Genomic DNA, 27,961 nt, shown 5'->3' with positions numbered 1-27,961 from the left:
TGCACCCTCTGCAAAATAAGAATAAAAAGCAATTTTCCCATCACGGCTCGAGGCTTTGCTGCTGCTGTGCTGCAGGGGCTCTTCCAGCATTCGCCTGCCTCCTCTGTAACCTGGATGTAAGTTCTGGGGGTAAATCCCTTGGATTTGGTTGCACAGCCCCTAGCCCAGCCTGGGGCTCCTGTACCCACCCGCAGCCATCAGCAGCATAAATAGCCATCAAGCTTAGCCCGCAACACTTGCTCTTACCTTCTTGCCATCCCCACCACCTCCTTTCAAGCCCCCAAATCCCCAAGACCCCTTGGGATGGTCCAGGTTGTGCCGCATCTATTTTTAGGCGGGTGGGAGCTGGGCATCAGACCTGGCTGGGAGGAATAACTAGCAGCAAGAGGTGCAGGCTGGGGGCGGGGAGGGAAAATGCCTTTGTGCTGGGGAGCAGAGGCTGCCGGCCCAGCCAGCCACGCTTCCTCTGTTAGGTGTGGTGCTGGGTTGTGCGGGATGCTAGGAAGGGAAACAGGGGGCCGGGATGGGGGCGGTGAGCTGCCAGCCCAATAATACTGGGGCAGAGGGAGAGAAAATAAATAAAAAATATAGTAGAATATACAAACTCCTAAGGCTGTGTGCCGGGATGGGGTCCACCTTGCCCAATGCCAAATCCAGCAAGGAGGGCACAGGGAGAGGTCACCCAGCTGGGGCACACGCCAATCTTATCTCTGCTCAGGGATGTCCAGCGCTTCCTCTCCATGCACTGCCACAGATGCAGCCGCTGAGGACCTGGGGCCAGCAGGTCACCAGCACTCAGGGTCACGTCCCTGGGGCAGTGGGGCAAAGGGAGGGGGTATTTTGTGTCCATTCCCTCACACTCCTGAAAGCTGAGCTGGGCACAGACCCCATGCACTTCACCCTGCGCCCTGGCTGGGTGAGGGTGCTTTCGCTCTTTGGGGTGGGTGCTGACTGTGGGGAGGGGGAGCAAAGCTGTGTGGCATTGCTCACGCAGGCAGGCACTACAGCCCCTCCGTGCCACTTCTGGGCCAGTCCAGGTGGTTTTGGGTGCTTTGCACTCAGGTATTTTTGGGTGCTTTGGCTGCTCTATCTCCCCTTGCAGCTCTTCTTCTCCTCTCTCCCTGCTTCACAGCTCTTATCCTCCTCCTCCAGCAACCATACCATTCCTTTCCCCCTCTGCCACCCTCTCTAGGTCTTCCCCCCGTCCTCACACTAGGATGCGGCACCAACAGCAAACGCACTGCAAGGCAGGGTATGCAGACACCAGGGAGGATTTGCACTGTGTGCATGCTGGGGTCAAAGTGCCCAACTTTGCTCCATGGGCAGAGGAGGTCCCAAACTGCCCCAGTCCAACAAAGACAGCAGCACTGCACTCATCCCTCGCCCCACGCAGCCCCTGCATGAGGAAGGCACTGCAAGCCCACTGCCATCATGTGTGGAGCAGGCCCACACATGGGATGGTTGCACAGAGCAAGCATGGCAGGCATGAGATTCTGCATCTGCCTCCCTCGGGAGGGTTTGCCCTGGTCCTTAGCGTTGTTTCCAGGGCAGCAATAATCTGAGCTGTCCCCACTCCCACCCCACTGCAGATCATTTGCAACACATCCTAAATGCCAGCTGGTGGTACCAGGTCCAGTCCTGGTTCTGGGGCAGCTCTGAGCCTGCCTGGAGGCCAAGGATGCTGCTGGGGCCATGTGGGAGGCCCTGGGGTGGATGTGGCTGGGGAAAGTGCCACATGCTCAGCCAAAGCCTGGGAGAAGGGCCAGGATCAGCAGCAGGGAGACGTTCCTGGGATGTCCCCAGCAGCTGCCCAGACCAGCTGCCCCGAAGGCTGCTCACTTACCCCACAAAAAGCCACTGCCCTTGGTCTGGGGGCCCCCAGCACCCACCTTGCTGTTCCCAGGGCTGGGGCAAAGAGCCAAAACCTCCAGCGGCTTGGGGGCTCGGCTCTGGATGGTGGCACATGGCTGCTCCTCCGGCATGGCGATGCTCCAGTTCCCTCCTCAGCTGTATGGCCAGGGCAGGATACAGAGGAGCAGAGAGGAGGCTCCTTGCAGCCGTACCGGCTCTCCTGTGGAACGGTGTTGATTTTCTCTTGCAAAATATTAATAAGAAGCTCCAGGAATGTGAAGGAAATCTAGCCCGAAACCTCTGTTGCTCCTGGCTAGCGATTGAAGAATAAGTGAGACAAGATTTTTTTGACTTTTTTTTCTTAAGGCCTTTGTTTTGTTTAGGGTTAACAGCAGATCGGCTTTTTCAAATCACTTCCAGACACACAGAAACCATGGCATGCAATACCCCACCACTGCGAGGAGGCTGGGAGCTGGGCTCTTGCGCAACCTGGTGCCCCAAATCTTCCTAATGCTGAGGTTCACATTTCAGGCTGGGGTCTCGGGCAAGTCTGCAGCCAGAGGGGGCTTGGGGGCAGATACCCGGAGCTGGGACATCTTTCACCATCAAACCCGATTGCCTGCAGGGTGTCAGGGAGCAGGGACAGCATGCAAGTAGATCTTCTGGCTTGCAAATGGGTCCCACGGAGTTCGTAACTCCTCTGTGCTAAGGGCAGGAAGGACCTTCAGACCACCTAGCCTGACGCTTGGCACTGCAAGTCTCTGCTGGATGGCAGCCGAGCGAGCGGAGCAGTGACCTGGTGGCAAGCGAAGCGCTGCTTCACCGCGGCTGCCGCCGGCAGCGTGCCGTGGGTGTGCTGCCATGCCCACGGCGCGTGCGGCAATGGCATGGCCATGCCAGCCCCGGCTGCGTGGCTTGGGAGGCAGGTTTTAGCTGCGATCATCTGGCTGCCTGTGAACCCATCATTCCTCAAGAGTCCCTAAGCTGACAGGCTGGAAACACGTTTCTTTTAATGTGAACGGTGCTTAAAAGCAAGAAGCCATTTCTCGCCCCGGGCACTGAAATTCCCACCAGAAAATTGCTGGGGGAAGAAGGCTTGCCCCTGCCTTCACCCCAGGGCTGCTCCTGAGCCGGGATGGGGTATGCCGGCCAAAACACACACATGAAATAAGTCATAAGAAAAATAAACACAAAGCCCCAAGCATGCCTGTTCGCCTGCAAACAGGCAGCCTGGCAGGCAAAGCTAAACACTTCCCTGCCTCGGCTCGGCGGGGCTGCGGGAGGCGCGGGCAGATCGCAAGTAGCTGGAAAAGGGGCTTGCAAAGAAAAAAAGAAAGAGAGAAAGAGAGGGGGAGAGAAAGAGAAAGAGAAAGAAAGAGAGAAAAAGAGAAAGGGTGAAAGAGTGAAAAAGAGAAAGAGAACGAGAGAATGAGAGGAAGGAAAGAAGAAAAGCAGGAAGGAAGGAAAGAAAGAAAAAGAAAGAAAGAAGAAAAGAAAGAAAGAAACAAAGAAAGAAAGAAGAAAAGAAAGAAAAAGAAAGAAAGGAGGGAAGGAAGGGAGAAAGAAAGGAAAAGAAGGCAGAGAAAAAATTAACCCTCCTCCTTGGAAGGAAGGGAACTGGGCAGCAGCGTCCACACCGGTCCCAGCCCGGCCCTCCCCGGGTGGCTCTTCCTGCTGGTGCCTGGGGACGCCCCCCTTCCTCCGCCTCCTCCTCCCCCTCATCTCCATCATCTCCTCCTCCTCCTCCTCCTCCTCCTCCTCCTCCTTCTCCTCCTCCTCCTCCTCCTCCTCCTCCTCCTCTCCCTCCCGTCCTCCTCCTCCTCCCCTCTGCCCCGCTGATTGGTCCAGCCCGGCTATATTTTGCCCCTTCCAGCCCAGCATCATCCCAAAAGTTTTTTTTGGGGGGAAAGGGGGGAAAAAAATAAAAGAGGAAAAAAAAAAGAAAAGCAACCAAAACAAACCAAGCCGACCCCGAGTCCCCCCGAAGCGCAGACGAGGGAGGCGAGCGGCGGGGCTGCTGCTCGGCGGCTGCTGGACCCGGTGGGACGCGGCGGGACCCGGTTCTCTCTCCGGCACCCGGTCGGGTCGGACACAAAGTGCTGTCCAGCTGGAATGAATATATCTGAGTCTAACTACTGCCGAGAGGAGATATCGCAACCCCGGGGCGACTGTTCATGGGTCACCGCCGCCGTGCCGGCCGCTGAGCCCGGGCTCGCCTTCCCGCGCCCCCCGGGAGCCGCCTCCCCCGCCAGCCGCACGCCCAGCCCCGAGCCCGGCTTCGCCTTCGGCCCCGGCCCCGGCGGCGCGGCCCCCGGCGCGGCCCCCGGCGCGGCCCCCAGCCGCACGCCCAGCCCCGAGCCGGGCTATGGATACAGCCCCCCGGCGGGCCGCGCCGAGGGCAAGGCCGGCGAGGACTCCCGCATCCGCCGGCCCATGAACGCCTTCATGGTCTGGGCGAAGGATGAGCGCAAGCGGCTGGCGCAGCAGAACCCCGACCTGCACAACGCCGTGCTCAGCAAGATGCTGGGTGAGCGGGACGGGCTGCGGGTGCGGGGTTGCGGGGCTGGGGGTGCGGGGTTACAGAGCCAGGGATGTGGGCTGTAGGGGTGCAAGGCTGTGGGATGCTGGGGTATGAGCTAGGGATGCGGGGATGCCGGGGTGCGGGGCTGGGGAGGCAGGGATACGGGGCTAGGGATGCGGGGGTATGAAGCCAGGGATGCGGGGGTGCAGGGCGGGGGATGCAGGGTTACAGGGCTGGAGGTGGAGGATTACAGAGCCAGGGATGCAGGCTGCAGAGGTGCAAGGCTGTGGGATGCAGGGGTATGAGCAGGGGATGCGGGGGTGCGGGCCTGGGGATGCAGGGATACAGGGCTGGGGATGCGTGGGTATGAAGCCAGGGATGCGGGGGTGCGGGCTGCAGGGGTGCAAGGCTGTGGCATACAGGGGTATGAGCTAGGGATGCGGGGATGTGAGGGTACGGGGCTGGGGATGCAGGGATAGGGGGCTGGGGATGCGGGGGTATGAAGCCAGGGATGCAAGGATGTGGGCTGCAGGGCTGCAAGGCTGAGGGGTGCGGGGTTACAGAGCCAGGAATGTGGGGATGCAGGAGTACAGGGCTAGGGTTGCAGGCTGCAGAGATGCAAGGCTGTGGGATGTGGGGGTACGGGGCTGGGGATGCGGGGATGTGGGGGTAAGAAGCTAGGAATGTAAGGATGTGGGGTATGGGGCTGAGGATGCAGGAGTATGAAGCTAGGGTTGTGGGGGTACAGGGCTGGAGATGTAAGCTGCAAGGGTGCAGGGCTGTGGATTGCAGGGCTATGGAGCTAGGGATGCGGGGGTACAGGGCTGGGGATGCAGGCTGCAGGAGTACAGGGCTGTGGGATGTAGGGGTATGTGGGGCTATGGGGTTGGGGATGTAGGGATAGGAGGCTATAGGACTGGCGATGTGGGCTGCAGGGTTCCAGGGCAGCGGGATGCAGGGGTATGGGGCTGTAGGATGCTGGGATACAGGGCTGGGGATGTAGGGTTAGGCAGTTATGAGGCTGGCAATGCAGTATGCAGGGGTTCAGGGCAGCGGGGTTCAGGGACACAGGGCTAGAAATGTGGGCTGAAGGGGTACGGGGCAGCAGGATGCAGGGATGCAGGGCTGGGAATACACACTGCAGGGGTATGGGGTGTTAGGATATGGGGATTCAGGGCTGGGGCTGTGAGTTGCAGGGATACATGGCAGCAGAATGCAGGGGTACAGGGCTGGGGATGTGGGTTGCAGGGTACAGGGTGTCGGGATGCAGGGATACAGGGCTGGGAGTGTGAGATGGAGTGGTACAGGGCATTGGGATGTGTGCTGCAAGGGTACGGGGCTGTGGGATACAGGCTGCAAGGATATGGGGCTGTGCTAGCCAGGCTGCAAGGGTGCAGGGCTGTGGGATGCAGGCTGCAAGGATATGGGGTACAGCAGCTGGATTACAAGGATTGGGTGCTGTGGGATGCAGGAATAGGGTGCTGCAGGATGCAGGGCTGCGGGCTGTAAGGTTAGAGGGCTGTAGGGATATAAGATGAAGGGATGCAGGCTGCAGGGACATGGGCTGTAAGGATGCAGGGCTGTGGGATCCAGGACTGCGGGGTGCAGCGCAGTGTTAGAGGATGTGGGAATATAGTGCTGTGGGTTGTGGGATGCGAGGATACAGAGCTGTTTGTATGCAAGATGCAGGGAAATGGTGCTGCAGAATGCAGAGATACAGGGCTGTGGGGCACACAGCCATGGGGATGCAGGATATGGGAATACAGGGCTGCAGGATGCGGGATACACAACTGTAGGATGCGGGATGTGGGAACACGGGAAGCAGGATATGGGTAGACAGAGTTGCAGGATGCGGGACTACGGGAAGCAGGATATGGCCAAATGGGGCAGCAGGATGCAGAGACGCGGGGTGCGCAGACATGGGATTCAGGATATAGGGCTGTGGGGTGCAAGGACTGGGGATGGGTGATTGGGACTACAGAGGTGCAGGGCTATGGATGTGGGATCAGGGAAGTGGGAACACCAGGGACTGGGCTGTGCCAAGGAGCAGTGGGAGACAGAATCCCCAGCCCTGGCAGAGGGGTTCCCGTGGCCCCCCTAGGCTTTGAACCCCCATTCTCCTACGGCACTGAAGTGCTGGGCACACCCTGAGGCTGATGCTGGGACATAGGGATAGCCCTGCTTGGGCTCCCGTTCTCCAGCCCTTCTTTGTGTCAGCACTAGGACCCTGCTCCGGCACTGAACCGTCTAGGGGAGCCCTTCCCACTCCAAGGGCCCCCTCTTCATGGGTGCCCCCGCACCCCAGCCAGGGCCAGGTGGCCGAGCCATTGTCACAGAGCTTCGCTTTCCCCTTCCAGGCCAGTCATGGAAAGCGCTGAGCGCCAGCGACAAGCGTCCCTTCGTGGAAGAGGCAGAGCGGCTGCGAATCCAGCATCTCCAGGATCACCCCAACTACAAGTACCGCCCAAGGAGAAAGAAGCAAGCCAAGAAAATCAAGAGGATGGAACCCAATATCCTCCTGCATAACCTTTCCCAGCCTTGCAGTGACAACTTCAGCATGAGTCACCATGGCGGCAGCGGCCACCCCCAGCCTCCCCCACTTAACCACTTCAGAGAACTCCACTCCATGGGGTCGGATATTGAAAACTATGGCTTGCCAACTCCTGAGATGTCTCCCTTGGATGTCTTGGAACAGACCGAGCCGGCATTTTTCCCTCCGCACATGCAGGATGACTGCAACATGATGCCCTTTCGCGGCTACCACCACCATCACCAGATGGAGTTTCCCCAGGAGAAGTGCATGGGGAGGGACGTGGCAGTGCCCTACGCGCAGACCCCCTCGCACTTGGCCGACGCCATGAGGACTCCCCATCCCTCCAGCATATACTACAACCAGATGTGCTCGGGAACTCAGAACGGGCTTTCCGCCCACCTGGGCCAGCTCTCGCCCCCACCTGAAGCCCACCACATGGAGAGCGTGGATCACTTGAACCAAACCGAGCTGTGGACAGACGTTGACCGCAACGAGTTTGACCAGTATTTGAACATGAGCAGGACTCGTCCCGAAGCCTCGGGACTCCCTTACCATGTCTCCCTGTCCAAAGTGACTCCTAGAAGCATCTCCTGCGAGGAGAGCAGCTTGATATCTGCCTTGTCCGATGCCAGCAGCGCTGTTTACTATAGCCCCTGCATCACCGGTTAGGTTGGCCCCACCATCCGATGCTCTCACCAGGAGAGCCCTGACTCTCCTCTAAAAACAAAAAGCCATCCTCCTTTAACCACGAGCTCCATAATATTTAGAGTATCTCATTAAATGCATCGCTTTCTTTTGTTTTTTTTTTTTACTTCGGTTTTTTGTTTTTTGGTGGGTTGTTGGTTTTTTTTAGAGAGAAAACATGCTGAACTCACTGATATACCGTATAACTATATAACACAGATAGACGCCTTTCCCAAGCACTAGCCTGCCTGCTGCGCTCCCCGCTCCAGCCCTCGGCAGGGCATAGCTCTAGCTCCCACCAGCTCAAAGGGGCATTTTTAAGCCAATTCCAGTAAATCCTGCCTGAAACAACCACCACCAGGATGAGCCGAAGCACCCTGCCCCCAGTATTTAACCCAAGGGCAGGTGGACTTGTGGGGGGTTGGAAAAAACTTTTAGAAAGACTTTGCCGGGGCCATTAAAGAGTCAGCGCCCATTAGAGGTGGGCTTTAGGACGGTTTTTACTGTATTCTCAGCAATATATTTTAATTGGGCAACAAAACTATATTTTTACTAAGCATTTTTATATATAAAATGGTATTTAATGTCTTTTGGGGTTTTTTTTATTAGACTTTTAAAAAATAAATCGAGGGATATCCATGAGATCTAAAGCATTTATGTAGCAAAGCTGGATTAAAAAAAAAAGGGGGGGAGGGGAGGGAAAAGGAGATATTTTGTGAAAAGGGAATGACAATGTAAATATTGTGGAACAATTGACTGGAATTTTGTACAAAAGAAAAATATGACTGCAAACACTTTTATTGTCTAGAACTGTACGGAGAGCAAACTGTTTTATACTGGTTAATTATTAAAACATCTTCATATAATTGTTCCCATCTTGTGTGCTTGTTGTGTGAACACATATTTTCCGCAAATACATGTTGTCCCAACCATTTCCAGATTTTTGTATCCGTTGATTAATGTTTTGACAACCTGGCAAATGTATTAATTTCCAGGCTGCCGCCCGCCTGCCCCATCAGCTGCCTCGGGCTCGGTGAGTGTGGCTCAGCTCAGCGCGGGACGGCAGCGCCGGCAGTGGGATGGGATGCTGGAGGCCACCCCATGGCACCGCGCTGTGCCACCCGGAGATGTGCTTTGCAGGAAAAGCAGCTGTTCTCAGCTTAAAATATAATAAACCATGTGATATCCTCCTCCGAAATGAGCCTTGGTGTGGTTATTATTTTGCCAAGCTGGCAGCGCATCGGCATGTGGTCCCCACGGCTCACCCCGTTTTCCCATCAAGCCCCCCAAAAATAGAGCCTGGCTGCTCTGACACCTTCACTCTAGTCCTTGGAGCTGGAAGAAAGCCCCGTGTGCCAGAGCCCTTCCACCTCCTGGCCCTTGCTGGCTGCTTCCCGGCTCCGGCAGCCGCCAGGTCTTGCCAAGCCGTCGCCATGCCCAGCCGGACTGTGCTCGGAGCCGCCGGTGCTTTGCTGGAGCTTCATCCCCCTCCAGTGAATTACTTTATGATTTACAATATTTTTTTGTTCAATTTGAAAATGAGAACTGACAATCTGTTGCATAAAACCCCAGTGACATCCGTTCCTTGAACGCCGAGTGATTTAAACCAGGCTGATATCACCAAAAAAGGCTATTTAAAAAAAAAATAATATTTGAATAGAAGAAGAGGGGTTTTTTTGTTGTTGTTGGCAAAGAATTGCCTTTTAGGGGAAATGGATATTTAGCAAATGACATTAATTTTCAAGCTTCTCCTAAATTAAATTCACATTAGTGTTAACAGGACTAAATCCTGACTCACTTTTTTTTTGTTGTTGTTTAATGTGAAGCGCTAATAAACGGGACCACTTCGGGGGCTGGCGACGTGTTCCCATTAAATGCCAGAAAGGCGCTTCATTGTCTTTCCATATACAGTATGTAAAAAGGGGGAATACATGGAAAAATGACCTCACTACCTACACGGGAGGGCTGGCGGGCGCCCGGCGGGTGCCAGAACCCGCGCCGCAGCAAACAAACACAACACCAAATGAGAAGCATCCTGTGCCGCCGCCGATGACTATGAAAGGAAGCAGCCGTCTATAGCCGTCCCGCTCTGCTCCCCGAAGCAGCCTGGGAGGAAGGAGATGGGGAGGGAGGGGGAAAGAAAGCCCTGACTTATTTTCCAGCCCCCAGCTTCCAGGTACCTTCCAGGCGAGGATGTGATCACTTCCTGCGGTTCGAAGCAGCGATGCGCACGCCACTCCTCGCCCAGCTGCCCAGCGGTGCCAGGGGAAGCCGGCAGAGGATCGTATCATGTTAAGTCATCTTTCTGCAGCAGAAATCCCCTTCTTTCCCCATGGATCAGGCTGTGCCAGCTCATTTCTGATCTCAGAGGATAGCTAGAAATCCTTGGGGTGGTTTTTTGGCTGTGTTCCTTGCTCTGGAGCACTTTGGGTCCAGCGTGCCTGGGTTTCGGGTGCTTGGCAGCACCGGCAGTGTGGCTGGGCATGGATAGGAGCTTTCGCAAAGCACCTGCGCTGCAAAACTCTTGAAAATATAACTTTGCTGTGGGGCTGGGTGGGGAGCGGGGGGGTCTCTTTGTGCCTGAGGATGCTGCCATGGGGCTGGGGAGAGTACCAGACTGAAAACTGCAGGGTGATGGATGGTCACTCCCGTAAATGCACCAGGGACGCATCGTGTTGAAACCACGGCTGCTGCATCGCTGCACAAGCACCGAGCGGTGCCAGGGCCGTTTGTGGGGACCTGCCATGCCTGCCCGTCCCCAGGTCACCAAGACCCAGCACCAGATTATGGCTCCCCAGCTCTGCATCACTAACACTGAGCAGTGCTTGCCAGCAAAGCCCTGACTTGCTTCTACACAAAAGCAGGCAGGGCCCTGCAAACCCTCCTACCTAACTCAGCCCTGGGTGTTTTTATTAATAATAAAGCCTAATTGCAATCGAGGCTGTGAACAATGCATGGCTGCCCCGTCTCGCTGGCCAGCCCTACCCCGGGTCATGGGGAAATGAGAAAGAAGGGAAAGGAGAGAGGAAGAAAACAAGAGCACAGGTTTGGGTCAGACAGCGGGCAGAAGGACCCGTGCCAGGCCCCGTGGGTGCCACCTCCTCCCGTCGCTCGCTGCTTCACACAGCCTTTTTCACATAAACTCACCGGTTTGAGATCAAGTTCATCAAGAAGTGCCCCAAACCAGGGCTGCTCCTCCAGCCTTGCCTTCGAGCCGGCAGTGTGTGATTGGTACCCAGCTGGCAGCGGTTTGGACCAGCACCTTCCCATGGCATCAGAGCTGCAGCATTATGTTTTAGCCATGGACAGGACAGGATTTGGCCCTCTCACAACCCAGGGTTTGACTGGGCTGGTCAGCACCGGGGCTGGTCTGGCTCTGTCAGGAGGACAGAGAGCTAGACAGATCCTGGAAGGGGTGCTGGCTCCCTGATGAGCTTTAACCACACCACTAATTAGCTGTATTTGATTCGATGCTAAACCCCCTATCTCCCAGTTTGACTTGGCTTTGGCTGTTTGGCCATGTGGGTTTGCTGAGCGTGAGGTCAATTCATGTAAACCATGGGTCAGAAAAGCCAGCTGGGGGTGGGCTGGGCTGCTCCAGCTGTGCCTACGTGCTCAGCTGTCCCTCGGACACATCCTGCGCTGCTCTGGTACCAGGACTGGGCAGGGACAGCCAGCCTGCACACCGGGAGAGCCTTTCATTTCTAACATCACCTCCTTTCCCTGCCCCCATCCCCATAAGGCCACGCTGGGGGCAGGAAACCATCCACCAGCCTTTTATTTCGCTGCATGCCGGTGGCTCAGGTGTGACGTGGGACTGGAAATGGACGGGGCTGAAATAGTTTGGGGATGATTTCACTGCTGTTATGGCTCAGGCCGGGGCTGTTACTATGCAGCCCCTTCTGATTTTTATGACTTAATCTCTCCAAAGCTCAGGGCCTGATGGTTTTGGACTGGGGAGGAGGAGTGAGGGGCTCTTAGCAGGTCGTTATGGGAGAAATATGGAGAAGGTATTTGACAGGTATATGTAAAACCTGACAGGCTCATCCTGCCGGCTTTCCCAGGATGGCTGCTGGGGCAGGGCGAGGGGGAAGGGCTGCCAGGTCCTGCCTGGACTTTACAGGCAGGTGGCATCTGCTCTGTGTCCCCTGGGGACTGGGGCCATGGGACCCGCTCGGGGCTTGCTGACCCACACACTGGGGCTGCTTCTGCAGAGGTCCCCACGTGTCGTGACACGTGTGAGTGCCACTGTCCCCAGGGCAGCATGTACACCATGCACACCCACCCTGTCCCTCCCATGCTGCACACCATGGCTATTGTTGTGCTGCATGTCAGGGAGAGGGTCGGGGTGGCGTGAGAAGTGTGTGAGTGTGTGTGAATGTGTGCATTTGTGTGTATCCATATGTGTGCATCCATGTGTATACACATCTTGGTGTGTATTCATGTGTGCATGCATCTGTGTATGTGTGCATGCATGCATTTGTGTGGATCCACATGTGTGGATCCATGTGTATACACATCTCTGTGTGTGTTCATGTGTGCATGCATTTGTGTATGTGTGCACACGCCTGGGTATCTGTGTGCATGTATCTAAGTGTGTGCCTGCATGTCTGCAGACATGTGTGTGCATCTCTGCATGTATATGTACATGTGTGTCCCTTTTCGTGTATCTGCATGTGCGTGAGTCTGTACATACATGTGTGCCTCTGCGTGTACCCATGTGTGCACCTATCTGTACGTGCACATGTGTATACACGTGTGCATATGCATGCGCATCCATGTCTGTGTGTGCATCCATGTGTGCATGCATCTGTATGCATGTATGCATCTCCATGCATGCATGCCCCTGTGTGCACGTACATGTGTGCACATCTGCATGCATGTGTGTGTCCCCGTGTGTGTATCCATGCGCACACCCATGCGTGTGTGTGTTCCGCAGGAGGTTCACTGGTCAGGTTTATAGACGTTCTGGTTTTTTAACAGCATTATAGAGCATTCAATGACATCACCCAAATATTAAAACAGCATGTGCCAGCCGGCCGGGCGCAGCGATACGCAGCCCCAGGCTCGCTGCTCCCACAGCCAAAGCCATGGCAAAGCCAGGGGCAAGTGGGACCCACCAGGGCAGTCGGTGGCAGCTCCGGGCAGCCCGAGCCATCCTGGCCCGGAGCACTCGGAGGGGAGGGAATGCTGACATGCGCCCACGAACGCGCAGCATCAATGAAGCCATCCCAGCTGGGATATTAAGGGGGAATCAGAGCTTTTCAGTCCATGTATTTTGGGTGCTTACCACCACATGTCCCTGCAGTGGGGACATTGGTGGGAACGGGAAGATGCTGCCGGTGCTGGTTCCCCACCCACGGCACCAGGCAGCTGCTCTAGAGCTAGTGATGGGATTATCTTTTTTTTCACCCTCTTCCACCAGAAAAAAAAAAAAAAAAAAAAAAAAAAGATTTATCAAAACCAAACCTGTTTGTGGGAAACGGCTCCAAAACATTTCCTGACTCAAGAAAAAGAGCACTGGAAAAAATAAAAAAAACTTTCCAGGTTTTTTTTAGATGGGAGGCAAACCATTTCGAGATGTAACAGCATTATATGTGTGGAGGTGAACTGAAGGGAAAAGCTTGAAATGTGAAGAAAGGTTTCAAATGTTCCCAGCACAATCTTTCCTGACCGAGCAGAAGAAAAGTTCCCAAACCTTCCCCAACTTTCTTTTTTGCAGCCCAGTTTGGGAAAGGAAATGGTTGGAAATCTCAACGCGCCTTGCAGGACAGGAAAGGCACCGTTTCCTCCACGGCTGTGCCCAGAGCGGCCGGCCGGGCAGCGGCGAAGCGCGGGGTGGTGATGGATGCTCTCCCAAGTCTCCCACCAGCTGCTGCAGGGAGCTGAGGCCACGGAGTTGTAAATATTACAGGTTTTGCAAAAGAAAAAGAAAAAAAGCCAGCGAAGAGTCCTTAATGTGCCCTGGAAAGTGAAATATTTTTTTTAGTATTTCTCTTGCTGGGAAGTTCAGCCTCTCCATCAGCTCAGGCCGTGGCCCCCCAGCTCATGGCATTGCCCCCACCGGCCCTTGCATTCTTTCCCCTGCCTTGGGGCCACCACCAGCCCCTGACACCACAGCCCCCGGCCCCACGCCACCCATCTGCTCACCCAGCACCACACTGGGGTCCCCTTTGGACCATAAGGGAGGCAGGTTTGACCTTCATTGAGTGAGTCATGGGGGAGTCTGGGGGCTTCTTCTCCCCACTGGCCCTCAGGCAAGCTGAGCCCCACAGACATCCATCAGAGCTGCTTTGTGCTCCTCTTCTGAGCTGAGCCAGCCATGCTGTGGTGCACCCAGAGGCCAAAGGCTCATGGAAGAGATGGTAGTGTTCTCCAGAGGTCACCTAACCCAACCCAATACAACTCAAGTCAACACAACCCAATACAACCAACTCAACCAATACAACACAACCTAACCCAACACAACCCAGCACAGCCCAGTACAACCCAGTATAACCCAGCCCAGCCAACCCAATCCAAACTAAACCAACCCACCAAAGGCAACCCAATCCAACCAAAGGCAACACAACCCATCCTAACTCACCTTCACCCAACTCAACCCAACCAATCTATCCCAACCTAATCCAGCCAACCTATCCCAACCTAACCCAACCAACTCAGCCTTGCCTACCTAACCCAACCCAACTCAACCAGCCTAATCCAACCTCCCATGCAAAGCTAGTCTCCCCATTGCATCCCACACAGCTGAGCTCAGCCCTGCTGGGGTGTTGCAGGGGTCTCGGTGGAAGCCTCTCCCTCCCCCTGCACTCAGCAGCCCCAGGGGGGTTGAGCCCAGCAGGGAACTGAATCATGTCCCCCCCCCCACCAACGGAGGAGCGTCACAGACTGTCTGAGGCTCATCAGGAGAGTCAGGCCAGGCCGCGCGGGGCCGTTCTGGGAAGCCATCCAGCCATCCGCTGGAGAGAGGAGTCTGCCTAAAAATGACTCTCCTGGCTCCTCTCCATGCTCCGACCATCCCATATGGAACAAATGTACATTTTCCATCAATTGTTTGTATTTTTCATTTAAAGAAAGAAGGAGGAGAAAAAAAAAAGATAGAAAGCAAGCCGGCTATACATATATGCAAAGCATCGGTGACAGCAGATAGGCCCCATCGTGGAGAGGGAGAAACACTGGCCAGCGTTCAAGAGACTCAAATGTATGGTATGAAACAATAAATTTTAAGTGTGTTTTGACATATTTGGTGGTCTCTGCCTCACGCTTAATGAGCGTTGGTCCACGTTACGGGGGAACCGCACAGCTCGAGGTGGTTGGCAGGCTGTGCTGGGGGGGGTTGGTGGCCAGCGAGGCCGGAGGTAGACGTCGAGGTGGTCCCAACATGTGTGCCCCAAGGGAACTGGGCACAAGGACGTGGCACGAGGGACTGCGCCGGCACGCTCGGAGGAAAGGATGCTGCGGGCACCGCGGCGCCTCAGCACCCGCAGGGGATGAGCGGCAATGCCAGCTTGCAGGAAGAAGCATCAGGAGGTGGAGTTGGGTTGAACTTGGCAGGGGGGGACATGCAACGCGGCGGTGATGTCCCAGGGCAGCATCCTTCACCACCACAAGGCTTGGGCAACCTGTGCTCCCATCTCCAGGCTGGGTCCCAGCCGGGCTGTGCTGCTTTGCCTGCAGGAAAACCACGGATTCCCACATCCCCATCACCATGGGGAGAAAGCCTGAGGGGACGGGAGAAGCGGCAGGAGAGGCAAGCGCAGCCCTCCCGCATCCCCTGCCTCTGTGCCAGGCTGCCCGGCTCCCCCCGTCTGACAGGGTTTGATCAGAAAGATGGACATGAAAGTGGAGCTTGGCTCTGGTTTCTCTCTCATTCAGAACATTCAAAAACTATTAACTGTGGTGGGGGTAAGCAAGCAGCTGGTTTTAATATTGTGCTCTTCCAATTGTGTTGGGGTTTTTTTTCTCCCCCTGCTTTTCACGAGCACTTTAAGTGACATGGTTACATGTATTTGATTAAAAAGCTGTAATTCAACGAGTGCATTTTCTTGTACTGTACAAAACGGCTTAAAGACACAGGATTTATTTACGGTGGTCTCCCAGTTTTCCAGCTCTGCCAAAAGACAAGATGACAGGCAAGTTGTGGAAGGGGGGACAGATAGCAGCAGAGGGGGACACACAATCCTGCCTGGCTTTCTCAGTGTGGGGACAATGACCGGATCCTTTCCTCCACTGTAAGGCTCAGCCTGCTGCCACCAGCCTGGTCCTTGGAGCCGTCCATGCATCTCAAGGGCACAAGCTCCTTTTCGGTGTCCACAGGGTCACATCTCAGCTCACGGACCGGCAGAGAGGGGGCAGTGAGGAAAGCACACCTGGGTTTGTCCAAACTGGTCCCCATCTTGCCCACAGCAAGATGCTGCAGGAGCTGGCTTGTGGGGGGAGATTTTTCCAGCCACGACCATCCCCTGCCCGTGCAGGGATGCTGCCAGCACTGAGAAGCCCATCCCAAGGTGGCAGCTCCTTTTCCTAAGGAAGAAAAAGCCTTTATGAGATCCCAGTGAGGAGCCATAGCCCAATGCTGCCAAGAGCCCTGGATCATATCCCGTTAACCCTGACATCTCCCGTGGCACGGCCGCAGACTGGAGCCATGCTCACCCACACCCTGTTGGCTCCTGCACTTCAGAAGTGATGCCTTTCAGCCCAAAAAAAGCAGTCATGAAGCTGCAGAGAGGTGAAGAGAGAGCCAAGGGCTGCTCTGCACCCCCTCCCAGCACCACAATAACCCCCTCTCCTCACTCTGCCACCCCGAGAGGTAGCGGCACAGCTGCGGCATGGCCCCTGTGCCCCATCCCATCCGTGGGCTGTCTGCGTCCCTGTGTGTTTCCCTGGCCTGGGAGGCAGAGGGGGGTGTGTGTGTGTGTGCGTGTGTGCGTGTGCGTGTGTGTGCGTGTGCATGTGTGTGTGTGTGTGCAACACTGGTCCCACCACAGAAAGCAGCTCCACCTGGCACAGATTCACCTCTCTCGCCCAGATTTGCTTCTATAGAATAAAAATAAACCCAGCAGTACCTGCACCTCACCTGCCCCAAAGTCCCCAGCATGCAGCCCTGGGGACATGGACACCAATCCCAGCCTCACCCAGAGCCAACCTGCCCCCCAGCCCCACTGCTGCTGGGGGGGCGGGGGCTCCTAGTTGCTGGCCTGCCGAGCTGTGTCTTTTCCTCAGCTGCTCCCGCCCAGGGATCACCTGCAGTTCAGTTGATTTATGAACGGAGAATTTTTCAAGCTCCGTTTCCTTTTCATTGTTGTTTCAGTTGCTGTGCTCGCTTCCGCCCGCCTTTGAATAACTCCTGCCACGCTGCGAGCGGTGAGAAAGGCGGTGAGTAAACACTCACACTCGGCCCGGGAGCCAGGGGGCAGGAGCCTTCTCCCCTCCCTGAAACCAGGGGGATGCGGGGCTGCCCACCGGCCAGTCCCACCTGCGGTGGGAGGAGGATGCTGGGCTTCGAGCGAGTAAAGCCTGAAAGCGGATCCCTTTTTTCCTGTGGCTGCGGTTTGGGATGGAGGAGCAGCATCCCGGCCCCCTGCCCTGCCGCACAGCCCCTGGGGGGTGGCAGTCCCGTGGGGATGCTGCTTTCCCACGCTGTGACTGGGGCGGGGGTTGCAGTGGGTGGTTTTACTGGAGGGACCCTAAAAAGTGGTTCTAGGGGATTGGTTCATCTCCTCATGGAGAGGTTCATCTCCCCAGGTCTTTACTCCACCGCGGCTGGGCTGAGCTGTGGTACCTGGCTCCATTGCCATTTTCATGCCAGCATGATGCCCAGGTGGAGGGGGGGCTCCTCCAGCTGGTGACACCCACCACAGTGAAGAGAGGATGCTCTGGAGGGAGCTTGGGTTAATTTAGAGCAAACCCCTTAAACAAGAAAAGAAATAATAAAAGGAGAGGAAAGAAACCCCACCCGCAATCTCAGCTCAGCCCAGGACCTGCATCCCCACCACTACCACCTGCCAGCCCTCTCCCTGCCACCCACATCCCAGACCACCGAGGAAACCCCCCTCGTCCCCAGCGCAGACCCCCAGGCCCAGGAGGTGGGCAGCTGCCCATCCCTGCTTGCGCCCATTGTCCTGCTCTTCCTCCCCGTGCCCCACAGCCCCCCGCCACCGCCCCGGGGCCTGGGGGGAAAACAGGAAGCTCTCCCCAGCACGCTGCTGCGGAAATGAGACAAGCGGGCTGGAGCGGCGGCGAGGACGGCGGGAGGAAGCGGACGGGATATTTGGAACTGACGGTGAATTCTTGGGCTTATCTCTGTGCCGCAGAGGCCCAGGAGTCCTTACAAAACAGCGCCCAGCTGGAGCGAGGCCCGCGGTTGGGGACGCATCCTTATCCCCGCCACCACCCCTGGTACCCCCGCTCGGTGGCGGGATACTGGTGGCAGGGAGGGGACACCCACCAGGTGTGGTGGGTGGCACCTGTGTCCCATCGGGGGTCACAGAAGAGACCTGATGCCTGCTGATGGGTGGGGATGGGGATATGCAGCCCCCAGGCTGAGTGGACCCTGCACCTTCAACAGGGATTTGGGGACCAGGATACTCCCACCATCCCTAAATCCTGGGCAAAAATCCCATTGTTTTATGAGCCCCCAGGACACAAATTCCCCCTTGCCCATGGGGAGCCATTCCCCATCCTGCCCGCAGCCTGCCCCCCACCCTGCCCATGGTCTGCACTGGGACACCTCAAGCCCATCACCTCCCCTTCTGCTCCCACAGGCACCAGCGGTAGAGCTGGGATGCAGGATGCTGGTCCCCTGCCTGCCCTGCCTGCCCTGCCCACCCCACGGCCCCGCACACTGCACCGCCTGCTGCAAAGGGTTACGGCCAGCCCGCCTTGCTCCAATTTTGCCCTTCCAGCTGCTGCTCGCCTTTTTGTTGGGGTTTAATTATTTTTCGTAACAATGCCGTGTTACTTTATACTTGGAGCATTGGGCCCGGCTGGGGAATAGAAAACGGGTCGGGGCTGGGAGCACCCGACCCAAAGGCGAAGGTTTCTGCAGCACTTCCTAAAAGCGGGCAGCTGCCCGCTGCAGGCAGGGGAGTGGGGCTGGGATGGTGGCATCATCCCAGGAGAGCCGGGGCTGCTGCCAGCACCCAGGGATCCAGTTAGGCTTTGGTGGGGTCAGCCCCTCGTTTGCTAATTTGTTGTGAAAATTAGGCAGGAGCCTTGCAGCGGGTAGCGGAGGCAGCTGGAGCACCCGGAGGTCAGTGCCGGGAGCAGCTCGAGATGGGCATCGGCTTCACGGAGTTTCCCTATGCCCCGTGGGAACCCCCCGGCCAAGGGCACCCAGCGTGGTGGCACCTTCGGAGCCAGAGAGCACTGGCGGTGCGGGCAGTGCCTGTGGCTGGGACCCATTGGGGAGGGCTGCTGCAGCCAGCGGAGCCAAATTTGGTGGCTGGGGTGGGGGGAGCAGGGTGTGACGGGTCACCCTGGCAGAGGCTGAGACTCCTCCTCTGTGGGGAGGAGGACAAAGGATGGAAGCGGCTGCCCCGTTGCAACACATCCCCGGCGAGCACAATGGAAATGCCATCCTCCGTCTTGTGAAACAGGAACCTCATATGATCTCGCTGAAGGCTGGGGACACTCTTGTAGGTCTGAGCGTGACGCTCCCCGGGCTCCTTTCTCCACCCGCGGGGGGACAGGGGACAGTGGGGACTCCCCCACCACATCCCTGCCCCAGCGAGGACTGGGCTGCCACCACCATCCCCCAAGGCACACTGGACCCACTGGCAGGAGGAAGGCAAAGCCCTGCAGCCCACCCTGCGGCCAAAATACCCCCGGGTCCCCCCCAGCCACCCCAAAACACTGTCCCACAGAGGCACATGCACCCACAGCCCACCGAACATCCCCCTCCAGCCCTGCTTGAGGATTCCTAAATAAACTTCGTTGTCCCTTTATGTTCTTGACCCCAGATTTAATTAGACCCCCTGTTTCCTGCCTATATGAAAAATCACTTCCCCGAGCAGGTGGCTGCAATACCGTCGGGGCTGTTGTTGTTTTCTCTGGGGTGGGGGGAAGGTGGTAAATGGGGGGAAGAGTTTGTTGTTTATTTTTATATTTACAAAGCACAGCTTTTTCCTGGTGCCGGGCATCGGAAGAGTGGCAGGATGTGACCTTCATCCATCTCCTCCTCACTCACACAATACGGCCGCGAGCGCCACGGGCCGCCGCCGCCATTGTCCCCCCATGGCCACCGGGCACCTCCCGCGCCGCCCCGCCGGCACCTGGCGCCCGCCGGCACCCGGCACCGCTGCCGCTGCCCCCCAGCTGGGCCCCGCCGCTCGCACATGCACAAGGGAAAAAAAGAGAAAAAAATTTTTACAAAAAAAAAAAAAATAGCAAGGTCGCTGGTTTCCTTTCTGGAAAACAAGCAGGAGCGCCGAGCGGGGCGGCAGCGTGGGAAGGAGGCAGGGGAGTTCTGTCGGGTCCCCTGACGCCTCTCCTTCTGGGGGGGTTGGCCCCCTCCTCTGCCCCATGTGTGGGGCACGAGGCCTTTTTCCCCATGCGTGGGGCAAACCAGCCTTTGGCCCCAGCGCCACCACCCTGGCCACAGCAGGGGCAGCAGACGAGCAAGGGGTGCAGGCCACATCGGATTCCCCTGGCTCTGAGGTCCTGGGGAGCACCACAGCAGGCAAAAGACCACCCAAACCCCAGCAGGGACTTGCAGAGTGGGTGCTGCTCCCTGTCCCCATCCCGTGTGGCTCCTCCAGAGCATCCCAGTGCTCATGGGGGGCTGCAGCAGCAGGGGGCTGGTGCCGCTGGCTGCCGGGAGAGCTGCTGTGGGGTGCTGAGCAGAGCTGGCCTCGGCGTGGAGTTGGCACTGCCCGGCATCCCTGCACCCAGCGTGGGACGGATGAAGACGTAATGAAGTGAAATCTGCTTTCTCTCATTCTTCTCAAGAAGCACCATGCTATAGAGGGCTGCACTGCCGCTTGATCCACAGAGGAACACGCTCCGACCCCGGCTCCATCCGTTTTTACACATTGGTGTCTGCAGCGACAGAGCTGCAGGGACAAACATCTGATGTGACCCCCCAAAACCAACACGGGTACTCATGTGCTACTTGCTGGTGGCATCGCTGCCCCAAATAAAGAGGAATTTATTGCAGTATTTTACAGGGACAAAGGGTCAGTCACCCAAGAGCACCTTCCCCAGCTGGTCCCACTGCATGACTGAGATCCACTCCAGAGCAGCCTGAGACCCTGCGCCAGTGCTGCCCAGGGGGCTCAAGCAGGGGGTGGCACCGCCAGTGCAAGCCCCCAGTACTCTCCAGCACCATGGCATGTCACGGCCCCGCTGCAGCCGCAGAGCCCGGCGCAGCAAGGTGGCATGGGGCTGGGGTGTCCCTGTGCCCTGCCCAAAGCCTGGCTCTGTGGCAATGGAACGCAGCCACTGCAGGAGCAGGGAGTAGCGCCAGCACAGGCACAGCATGTGGCATGGCACAGCACGGCATGGCATGGCACAGCATGGCATGACACAGCACAGCATGGCATGGCATGGCACAGCATGGCACGGCACAGCATGACACAGCACAGCATGACACAGCACAGCACGGCATGACTCGGCACAGCATGACATGGCACAGCATGACACAACACAGCATGACATGGCACGGCACGGCATGGCACAGCATGGCACAGTGCAGCACGGCACCAGGGCTAGCCTCGCATTTGCAGAGATGCCACCCAGAGATGCCAGCACCTCAGGGCCACTCCAGTTCCAACCCTGCCAAGCATTCGAAAGGGCAGTTTATTAATTTATTATTTAATTCCCCAGCATCCCCCTGTCTCAGGGGCCGATTGGGCCCCATCCTGCTCAGGAGCATGCACGGCCACAGGTGCAGCCCTGCTGGGGTACAGCACCCATCGCCTCAAGCACAGAGCCTCCCCAGCACCCACAGGATCCCCACCACGTGGGACCCTCATCCCAGGACCCCCACCAGCGGGTGCGGCAGGCTGTGGGTGCCCACCTGGGGGCGGGGGGGGGGGGGGTGGCATGCTCAGGCCCCCGCTGCTGGGCGCAGTTGGTTATCGTTACATTTGGCACCGGTCGCTTCCATCGGGCTCAATAGGGGAGGGAGAGAGAAAAAGGAAAACTCAGCTCAGGGCGATTTAATAAGTTCAGTGTTACGAGCTGGGGAAAAGCTGTGGAACACACAAGTGGTAACGCAGGATTAATCTTTCCTTTAGTCTTGGGAATTATGTTTTCATTAATCCTAATTTTTCCAGATGTTTCACTCCTTATACCATGCTCTTCAAAGCCTCTGTGGCTGCAAATTCTAATGAAGCCATGAGAACATTTTAAAGAGAAAGATTCAAAGCTTAAATTGCTTCCTTTTTTTTTTTTTTTCTTTTTCTTGGGTTTTTGGTGTTGGGTTTTTTTCTCCTTCTTTTCCCCCTGGTTGGGCTGTCGGGGAGTGCATGTGTGTGCGGTCCCAGCGCCTCCACATGTTGTGTTACACAATGTGCTAACAAGATGGAGAAGGCCACTCGGACCGCGTGATGCCGGTGTGACGTCTGTTCGGCTTTGTGTCCCCCCTCCCGGTAGGACCCGGCTGCGAGGGGCAGGGGAGGGGGGGGCTGGCCCCCTGCCCACCGCCTGACAGCCGGCACCAGGGCTCCTGGGGTCAGAGCTGGACGGGAGCTTTTAAAACGCTCGTGGTGCTCACTCCCAGCTCGCTTAGACACCAGGCGGGTGTTTATGTAGGACCGACGGAGAGATTGGAGCAGGAGCCAGGCGTAGCTCCATGGGTAGCCTGGCTTGCCAGCAGGATCTTTAGGGAATGGGGAATTTGGGGGTACTCCGGGCTCAGGAGAGCAGCTGGAGGGGGTGGTGGGGAGAAAAGCGATGCTGAGGCCGGGGGAGCCGTCAGCAGTTCCTCCCACCGCGCGGTGCCTTGGCCAGGCATCCTCTCGCTGCCCTGTGGGGATAAAGCCAGAGCTCCTGCTCCCTCCTGCCTGGCAGCGGGTCCCCAGCGCCCATCCCCAGGTGCCAGTGCACGGCCATGGGGTGGGGGCACCCAGCCACCCCTGTGCCACCACAGCATTCCCAACCCTCGCACCCCACTGGGCTTCCCCAGCCAACCCCAGCTCGGCACGGCTGCAGGATCCGGCCGCTGCCGCCCGGCTGGGCTGAGCATCCCCTCCTCGCCGGGAGCCCTCGTCTGACGCAGGAGGTCAGACAAGACGATCGGAACAATCCTCCCGGTCTCCAGCACCCGGGATTCAGATCCATGTACTTATATGGCCTGCAAAACGCGGTGGGAGCATGACCAACGTCTGGAAATCCAGATATGACTAGATCCCTTCATTAGTAATTTCTTGTACATGACTTTCTAGACCATAGGGATTTGTTAAATTTGCAGGAGTGTTTCTCACAGTGCCATGGACTGGCTGTTGCCAGCATATATTGGCTCAGATCTGTCAGATCCTGTTGCCTTATATGACCCTCGGTTAATTCAGCTTTTCTTTGTATCCAGCCCTCAGCGGGGAACTCCTCTAGCAGTCTCAGCGTGGATCATGCTAAAATGGTTCCCCAGTCCTCCTGCCATAAAACAACTGCCCACACAGTGAAAGGGGGACGTGGGGGGTGGAATTCAATGCTCCCCTCCCCACCACCCCGGCCTTCGCCAGATGCTTCCTCCATCCCCGCTCCTTCGGTGCCGAAAGAAAACTCTCCATGCCTGGAAAACGTTACTGGAGTGACCAGACCTTCCCCCCGGCACCGGGTTCTCCCTGCAAGGACCGTGGCATCCCACCGGCACACCCTGCACCATGAGGTTAATCATTCGCCGCCCTCGGGGGTGCTCCGGGGCCAGGGGGGGACTTTCACCTTCCCAGCGACCTCTTGAAACTTCAACCTTCCTTTATGGGTGCCATAAAGGTTATTTTTTAAACTGTGCCCCAGCAGGGTTTCTCCCCTCTCTGCAGCAGGGTCTTTGGTCTGGGGAGGGCTTGGGCATCGCTGCTCTTTGCACCTCATCTGGTTTGGGAAGCAGGAATGTTGAAAGGATGGCCTTTTTCCCAAGGGAAGAGGATGGTGGTACCCACCAGCTCAGCAAAGGAGCATGGCGGTGGATAGCTCCACATGTCCCCACCTGCCGCACAGCTCAGCCCCACGGTGTGTGCAGCAGAGCTGGGGATGCTGGCGGGGGGGATGCGAGGGGCTGTGGGTTGCAGAGGAGCCCCTCCACTGGCTTCTGCCCCTTTGGGAGCCCAAATAAGCATCCCAAATCCCCAAGTGCTGCCAGATTTCCAGGTGGAAAAAGCACATGTCCAAGGACTTCCCGCTGAGCCTGCAACTCCTTATCACCCACTGAATGAGATAAGGAGCCATGTCACCTCCTGAAACACCCATCCCCAAGCACCGAGTCCAGCAGCCCTGCCCGGCACTGCCCCCCCCCAGCACCTGCCCACCCGGCACACTGAGCCCAGTGAGGGCACCCCAACCTCCTGGTGTCTCCCCACCTCTGCCTCTTGCTAGAGGTGACAGCCAGATCCAGGAGGACTTCCACATCCCAAATCTTCCAACATGATGCTTGTCCTCTCCAGCAGATCTGGCAGCCCTGGGATGCTCCAGAAGGATGCACTCCACTAGCATCTTCCTCCTTCTCCTTGCAGGAGGCACTGTGCCAGAACCTTGAAACCATGGAAGCGCTCTGCTTTTTAAAAGATCTGTTCAAAAGCTTTTCCTGTTAGTATTTTATTTAACCTCACCTTACAAGAGCCCCACACCGATGTGGGATGGGAAGGGCTGAGCGGCTGTGGGGCAGCAGGAGGGAGCAAGCGTGCAGCAGCGAGCACCCCAGTGCCGGCACACCGAGGGGAGCCCTACCCTTGTTCACATGCAGCTTCTTTGCCCAACTGAGGCCAAAATGCTTCACCCAGCTCCTCTGTTTCAGGAGTCCTACCCTCTCTGAGCATCACCCTGAGGTTTTATCTCAGCCGCCATCAACAAAAGAGGCTTTACTGTGCCGAGCTGTTCCCTTGAAAATCCCTTTGGAGGGCTGGCGTGGCATGTGAAGGGTCACGCGTGAGGGGTCAGGGGGCTGAAATCACCCTTTGCTTTTTTTATACCAGCAAGCAGTGAAGGAGGTGTCGCCTGCGTCCTCTTGTCCCTCATCCTGGCTGCCCCGGTGGAGGTGGGAGCTGGCAGCAGCTGTGGGAGGTGGATCAGGCTGTGTCCCCGGCATGGGCACAGGCAGGAGCAAGGGCAGCATCCTGCCTACTCATCCCATCCCATCCCCAGCCACCCCGGGGACACTGGAGGGAGATGTATGGCACTGTGGGGACCTCAGCCCCACATTTCCTTGGGCAAGGGATCCCCGCAGGAGCAGCCGCTGCCGTTAGCATCACCAGCCGTGCAGCAGGGACGTGTTACGGGCAGACAAAGCATCCCGGGTCCCATCCAGCAACCTCCCACAGCTCTCACCACCTCTCCGCTGCCCTCAGCTGCGGCTTGGGCGCAACACAGCCCCTCCTCAACCCCCAGAGGCGCTACCTTCAAAGCACCTCCTCCTCCTATATGTTGCCCCTATTTCCAGCATCCTTGGGTTGAAAAATGGCCGGGGAGGGTTTGGCAGAGGAGCCTTGCACAGATTATTCAACAATTGTTTCCCATTTTGCGCCCTTGCCTGCCTCATCCTCCAGTTACAATGACGAAGAGCGGCGCAGAGCCAGCGCCCGCGGCAGGGGTGTTGAGATCAGGGACAGCACAAAAATATCTTCTCTCTGGAACAAATATTTACCAACCCTTCTGCCTTTTGTTCTTGTGGTTCTCATATATTTTTTTTTATTTTTTTTTCCAGACATTCACTGGCAAAATGTCACACTAAGCAGCAACCCAGAAACTTCGGGGTAGCTGCTTGGCTGCTCTGGGCTTTGTTTTTCTCGCGCGCTAATTGTTAATGAATTTCCAGCCATTTAAGCCAATGCAAACCTGTGAGAAAATGATCTTCTCAGCCCTGATTTTAGAACTTTATGGCGCTTCACAAAATCCGGGCAGTTGCCGAGCAAAACGTGCATCATCCCGCAGCGTAGGGCGGTGGCAGTGCCAGAGCCATCCCTGCGTGGGATGTGGCAGAGCCAGGCCAGGAGCTGGGGGGGTCTGCGTGCCCAGCATCGCTCCCGGGGTTTCAGCAGTGTGGTCCGCACTCTCAAATGGGGATGGATTAAATGGGGTCCATGCCATGGTAGCCTCATCCCTGGCCAGCTCCTCGCAGATCACCCTTCTCCCCGCTCGGTCCCATGGCAGGTTTTTCTTGGTTCCCTTCAAAATCACAGCCCCCATCATGTCCACTTTATGGTGGCCAAACAAGAGCATGTGAGTAATTTATGGGCGTCGTGTTTAAAGAAGGGATGGGGAAAAAAACTCCTTTTCTGGCACATAAACTTATATCTTTGGTTAAAGATTAACCATGGCCATAAAACACCCAATGTAGGAGCAAGCGGAGCTCACCCTGCGAGTGCTGCCGGGCTGCTGCTCTGTGCCCAGCCACCCCACCGGTCACCGTCCTCTCCTGTCCCCCTAGGATGGCCACACCACCCCCTGCCCACCCCCGCCGCCTCCTGCCCCTCTTCCTGGGACTCTTCCAAGGTGCCCTGCTCCTTTTCTTCGCCTTCTTCGTCAACTACAATGAGCCCTCAGCGCAGGCAGCGGACACCAACTTCATGGCCAACCAACTCTACGGCATCTTCCCCCTCTTCCAGGACATCCAGGTGATGCTGGTGGTGGGGCTGGGTCTCCTGCTGACGTTCCTGCCCCGCTATGGGCTCAGTGTCCTCACCCACAACTTCCTCCTGCTCAACTTCTCCATGCAATGGGCGCTGGTGCTGCAAGGCTTGCTCCATCATTTCCACCATGGTCAGGTGCGTCTAGACCTCCACAACCTCCTCACCACTGAGTTTGCTGCCGTGACAGTGCTTATCTCCGTGGGAGCTGTCCTGGGGAGGACCAGCCTCTGCCAGCTCCTCATCATGGCCACCTGCGAAGTCCCCGTCTACCTCGCCAGTGAGTGGGCCATCATCACATCTCTGGGTGTCCTGGATGCGGGAGGTACCATCACGATCCACGTCTTCTCCTGCTATTTCGGCCTCGGTGTGTCCAAGGCTCTGTTCAGGACGGCACAGTGGCCAGTGCATCCCAAGGAGACCCCAACACCCCACTCTGACCTCCTGTCCTTGGTGGGGACACTTATCCTCTGGGTTTTCTGGCCCAGCTTCATAGCTATCCTCTGCCAACCGGGAGATGCCCAGCACCGCGCCATCCTGAACACCCTCCTGGCCATGAGCGCCAGTGCTGTGACCACTGTGGTGGTCTCCAGCCTGCTGGAGAGGGACGGCAAGCTCAGCCCTGGCCACCTGCAGAACGGCAGCCTGGCCGGCGGGGTGGCCATCGGCACGGTCGCTGACATGGCCATGCCACCGGTAGCTGCTCTTGCCCTGGGCAGCCTCTCGGCTGTGGTGTGCATCCTTGGCTTCAGGTTCCTCACCCCACTCCTGGTGAGCAAGCTCACACTGCAGGACCAGTGTGGCATCCACAACCTCCACGGCTTGCCCGGCATCCTTGGTGCTGCAGCCAGCGCCATGGCCATCCTGGTGGCATCCAACAACACCTCCAGCTCCCACTTCTCCCAGGGGTCGCCCACTGGGGGCAATGCCAGCGAGGTGGTGGTGGGACAGTGGGAAGACCACGGGGCGGGCAGGCAGGCACTGTACCAGGTGGCAGGGCTGGCAGTGGCTGGTGGGGGCTCGCTGCTCGCCGGGCTGCTCACCGGTGCAGTGCTCCGGCTGCCCTGCCTGCCCCAGCCACCCGAGCAGCTCTGCTTCGATGACTCACTGTATTTTAAGATTCAGGATCAGAGTGAGAGCCTGGGGCCAGGCGGCACTGCTGAGGAAGTAGCCCTGGCTCTGAAGGAGCACGTTTAGGTGCTGGCATGTGGTAGCCACAGCAGGAGCCAGGGAACCGGCTCAGGGGTACACTCTTTCTGCCTCCACCGCTGGCACAGAGCAGTGGGCAGGAGATGCTGCCTGTGCCCGCTCCCTGCCCCATGCCTGGATCTGGCTGCCAAGGATGCTCCAGGGCCAGGGCCGCACCACGGCACCAGTCCCTCCTCGGTCCTCCTACCCTGTGTCTGCAAACCCCCTCCTCTGCCCTGGCTGCTCCCAGGATCCATCCATCCCTGACAGCAACCAGAGAAACAACCTGCTCAGGGTGTCTCCCCTGGGATGGCTCAACCCCCGGCTAACTTGGACAGCCCTGCCGCAGGGCACCGGCTGCTTCGCAATCTGTGGATGGCATCATCTGCAGTGCCCGTCCCAACCCTT

General features: G+C 57.4%; 2 protein-coding genes and 1 long non-coding RNA gene across 3 annotated transcripts; 2 read left to right on the top strand and 1 right to left on the bottom strand.

The window, feature by feature from the left end:
- The first annotated feature begins 3,690 nt into the window (after positions 1-3,690).
- SOX18 (SRY-box transcription factor 18) lies at positions 3,691-8,460 on the top strand. The gene is made up of 2 exons (XM_055814560.1): positions 3,691-4,378; positions 6,730-8,460. The coding sequence occupies exons 1-2, from the start codon at positions 3,964-3,966 to the stop codon at positions 7,572-7,574; spliced, it is 1,260 nt and encodes a 419-aa protein (XP_055670535.1). The 5' UTR covers positions 3,691-3,963; the 3' UTR covers positions 7,575-8,460.
- Positions 8,461-14,624: 6,164 nt separating this feature from the next.
- On the bottom strand, positions 14,625-16,870 carry LOC129785181 (uncharacterized). Its single transcript, XR_008748820.1, has 2 exons — positions 16,666-16,870; positions 14,625-16,112 (listed from the first exon to the last, which is right to left on the bottom strand). It is a non-coding gene; the product is annotated as an uncharacterized LOC129785181 (long non-coding RNA).
- An 8,542-nt stretch (positions 16,871-25,412) lies between these two features.
- On the top strand, positions 25,413-27,961 carry LOC101917689 (ammonium transporter Rh type A-like). The gene has a single exon (XM_055814178.1). The coding sequence runs from the start codon at positions 26,168-26,170 to the stop codon at positions 27,560-27,562; it is 1,395 nt and encodes a 464-aa protein (XP_055670153.1). The 5' UTR covers positions 25,413-26,167; the 3' UTR covers positions 27,563-27,961.

This window comes from Falco peregrinus, chromosome 9 (assembly GCF_023634155.1).
Source record: "Falco peregrinus isolate bFalPer1 chromosome 9, bFalPer1.pri, whole genome shotgun sequence".
In the NCBI taxonomy this organism is placed as follows: domain Eukaryota; kingdom Metazoa; phylum Chordata; class Aves; order Falconiformes; family Falconidae; genus Falco; species Falco peregrinus.
Note: the sequence above shows the minus strand (reverse complement) of the source record. Positions and strands in the feature narration are given on the sequence as shown.

Coding starts and splice junctions, on each gene's coding strand:
- LOC101917689 (XM_055814178.1), top strand. CDS start 26,168: ATGGCCACACCACCCCCTGCCCACCCCCGCCGCCTCCTGCCCCTCTTC.
- SOX18 (XM_055814560.1), top strand. CDS start 3,964: ATGAATATATCTGAGTCTAACTACTGCCGAGAGGAGATATCGCAACCC. Junction 4,379..6,729: donor CGTGCTCAGCAAGATGCTGG/GTGAGCGGGACG, acceptor TTCCCCTTCCAG/GCCAGTCATGGAAAGCGCTG.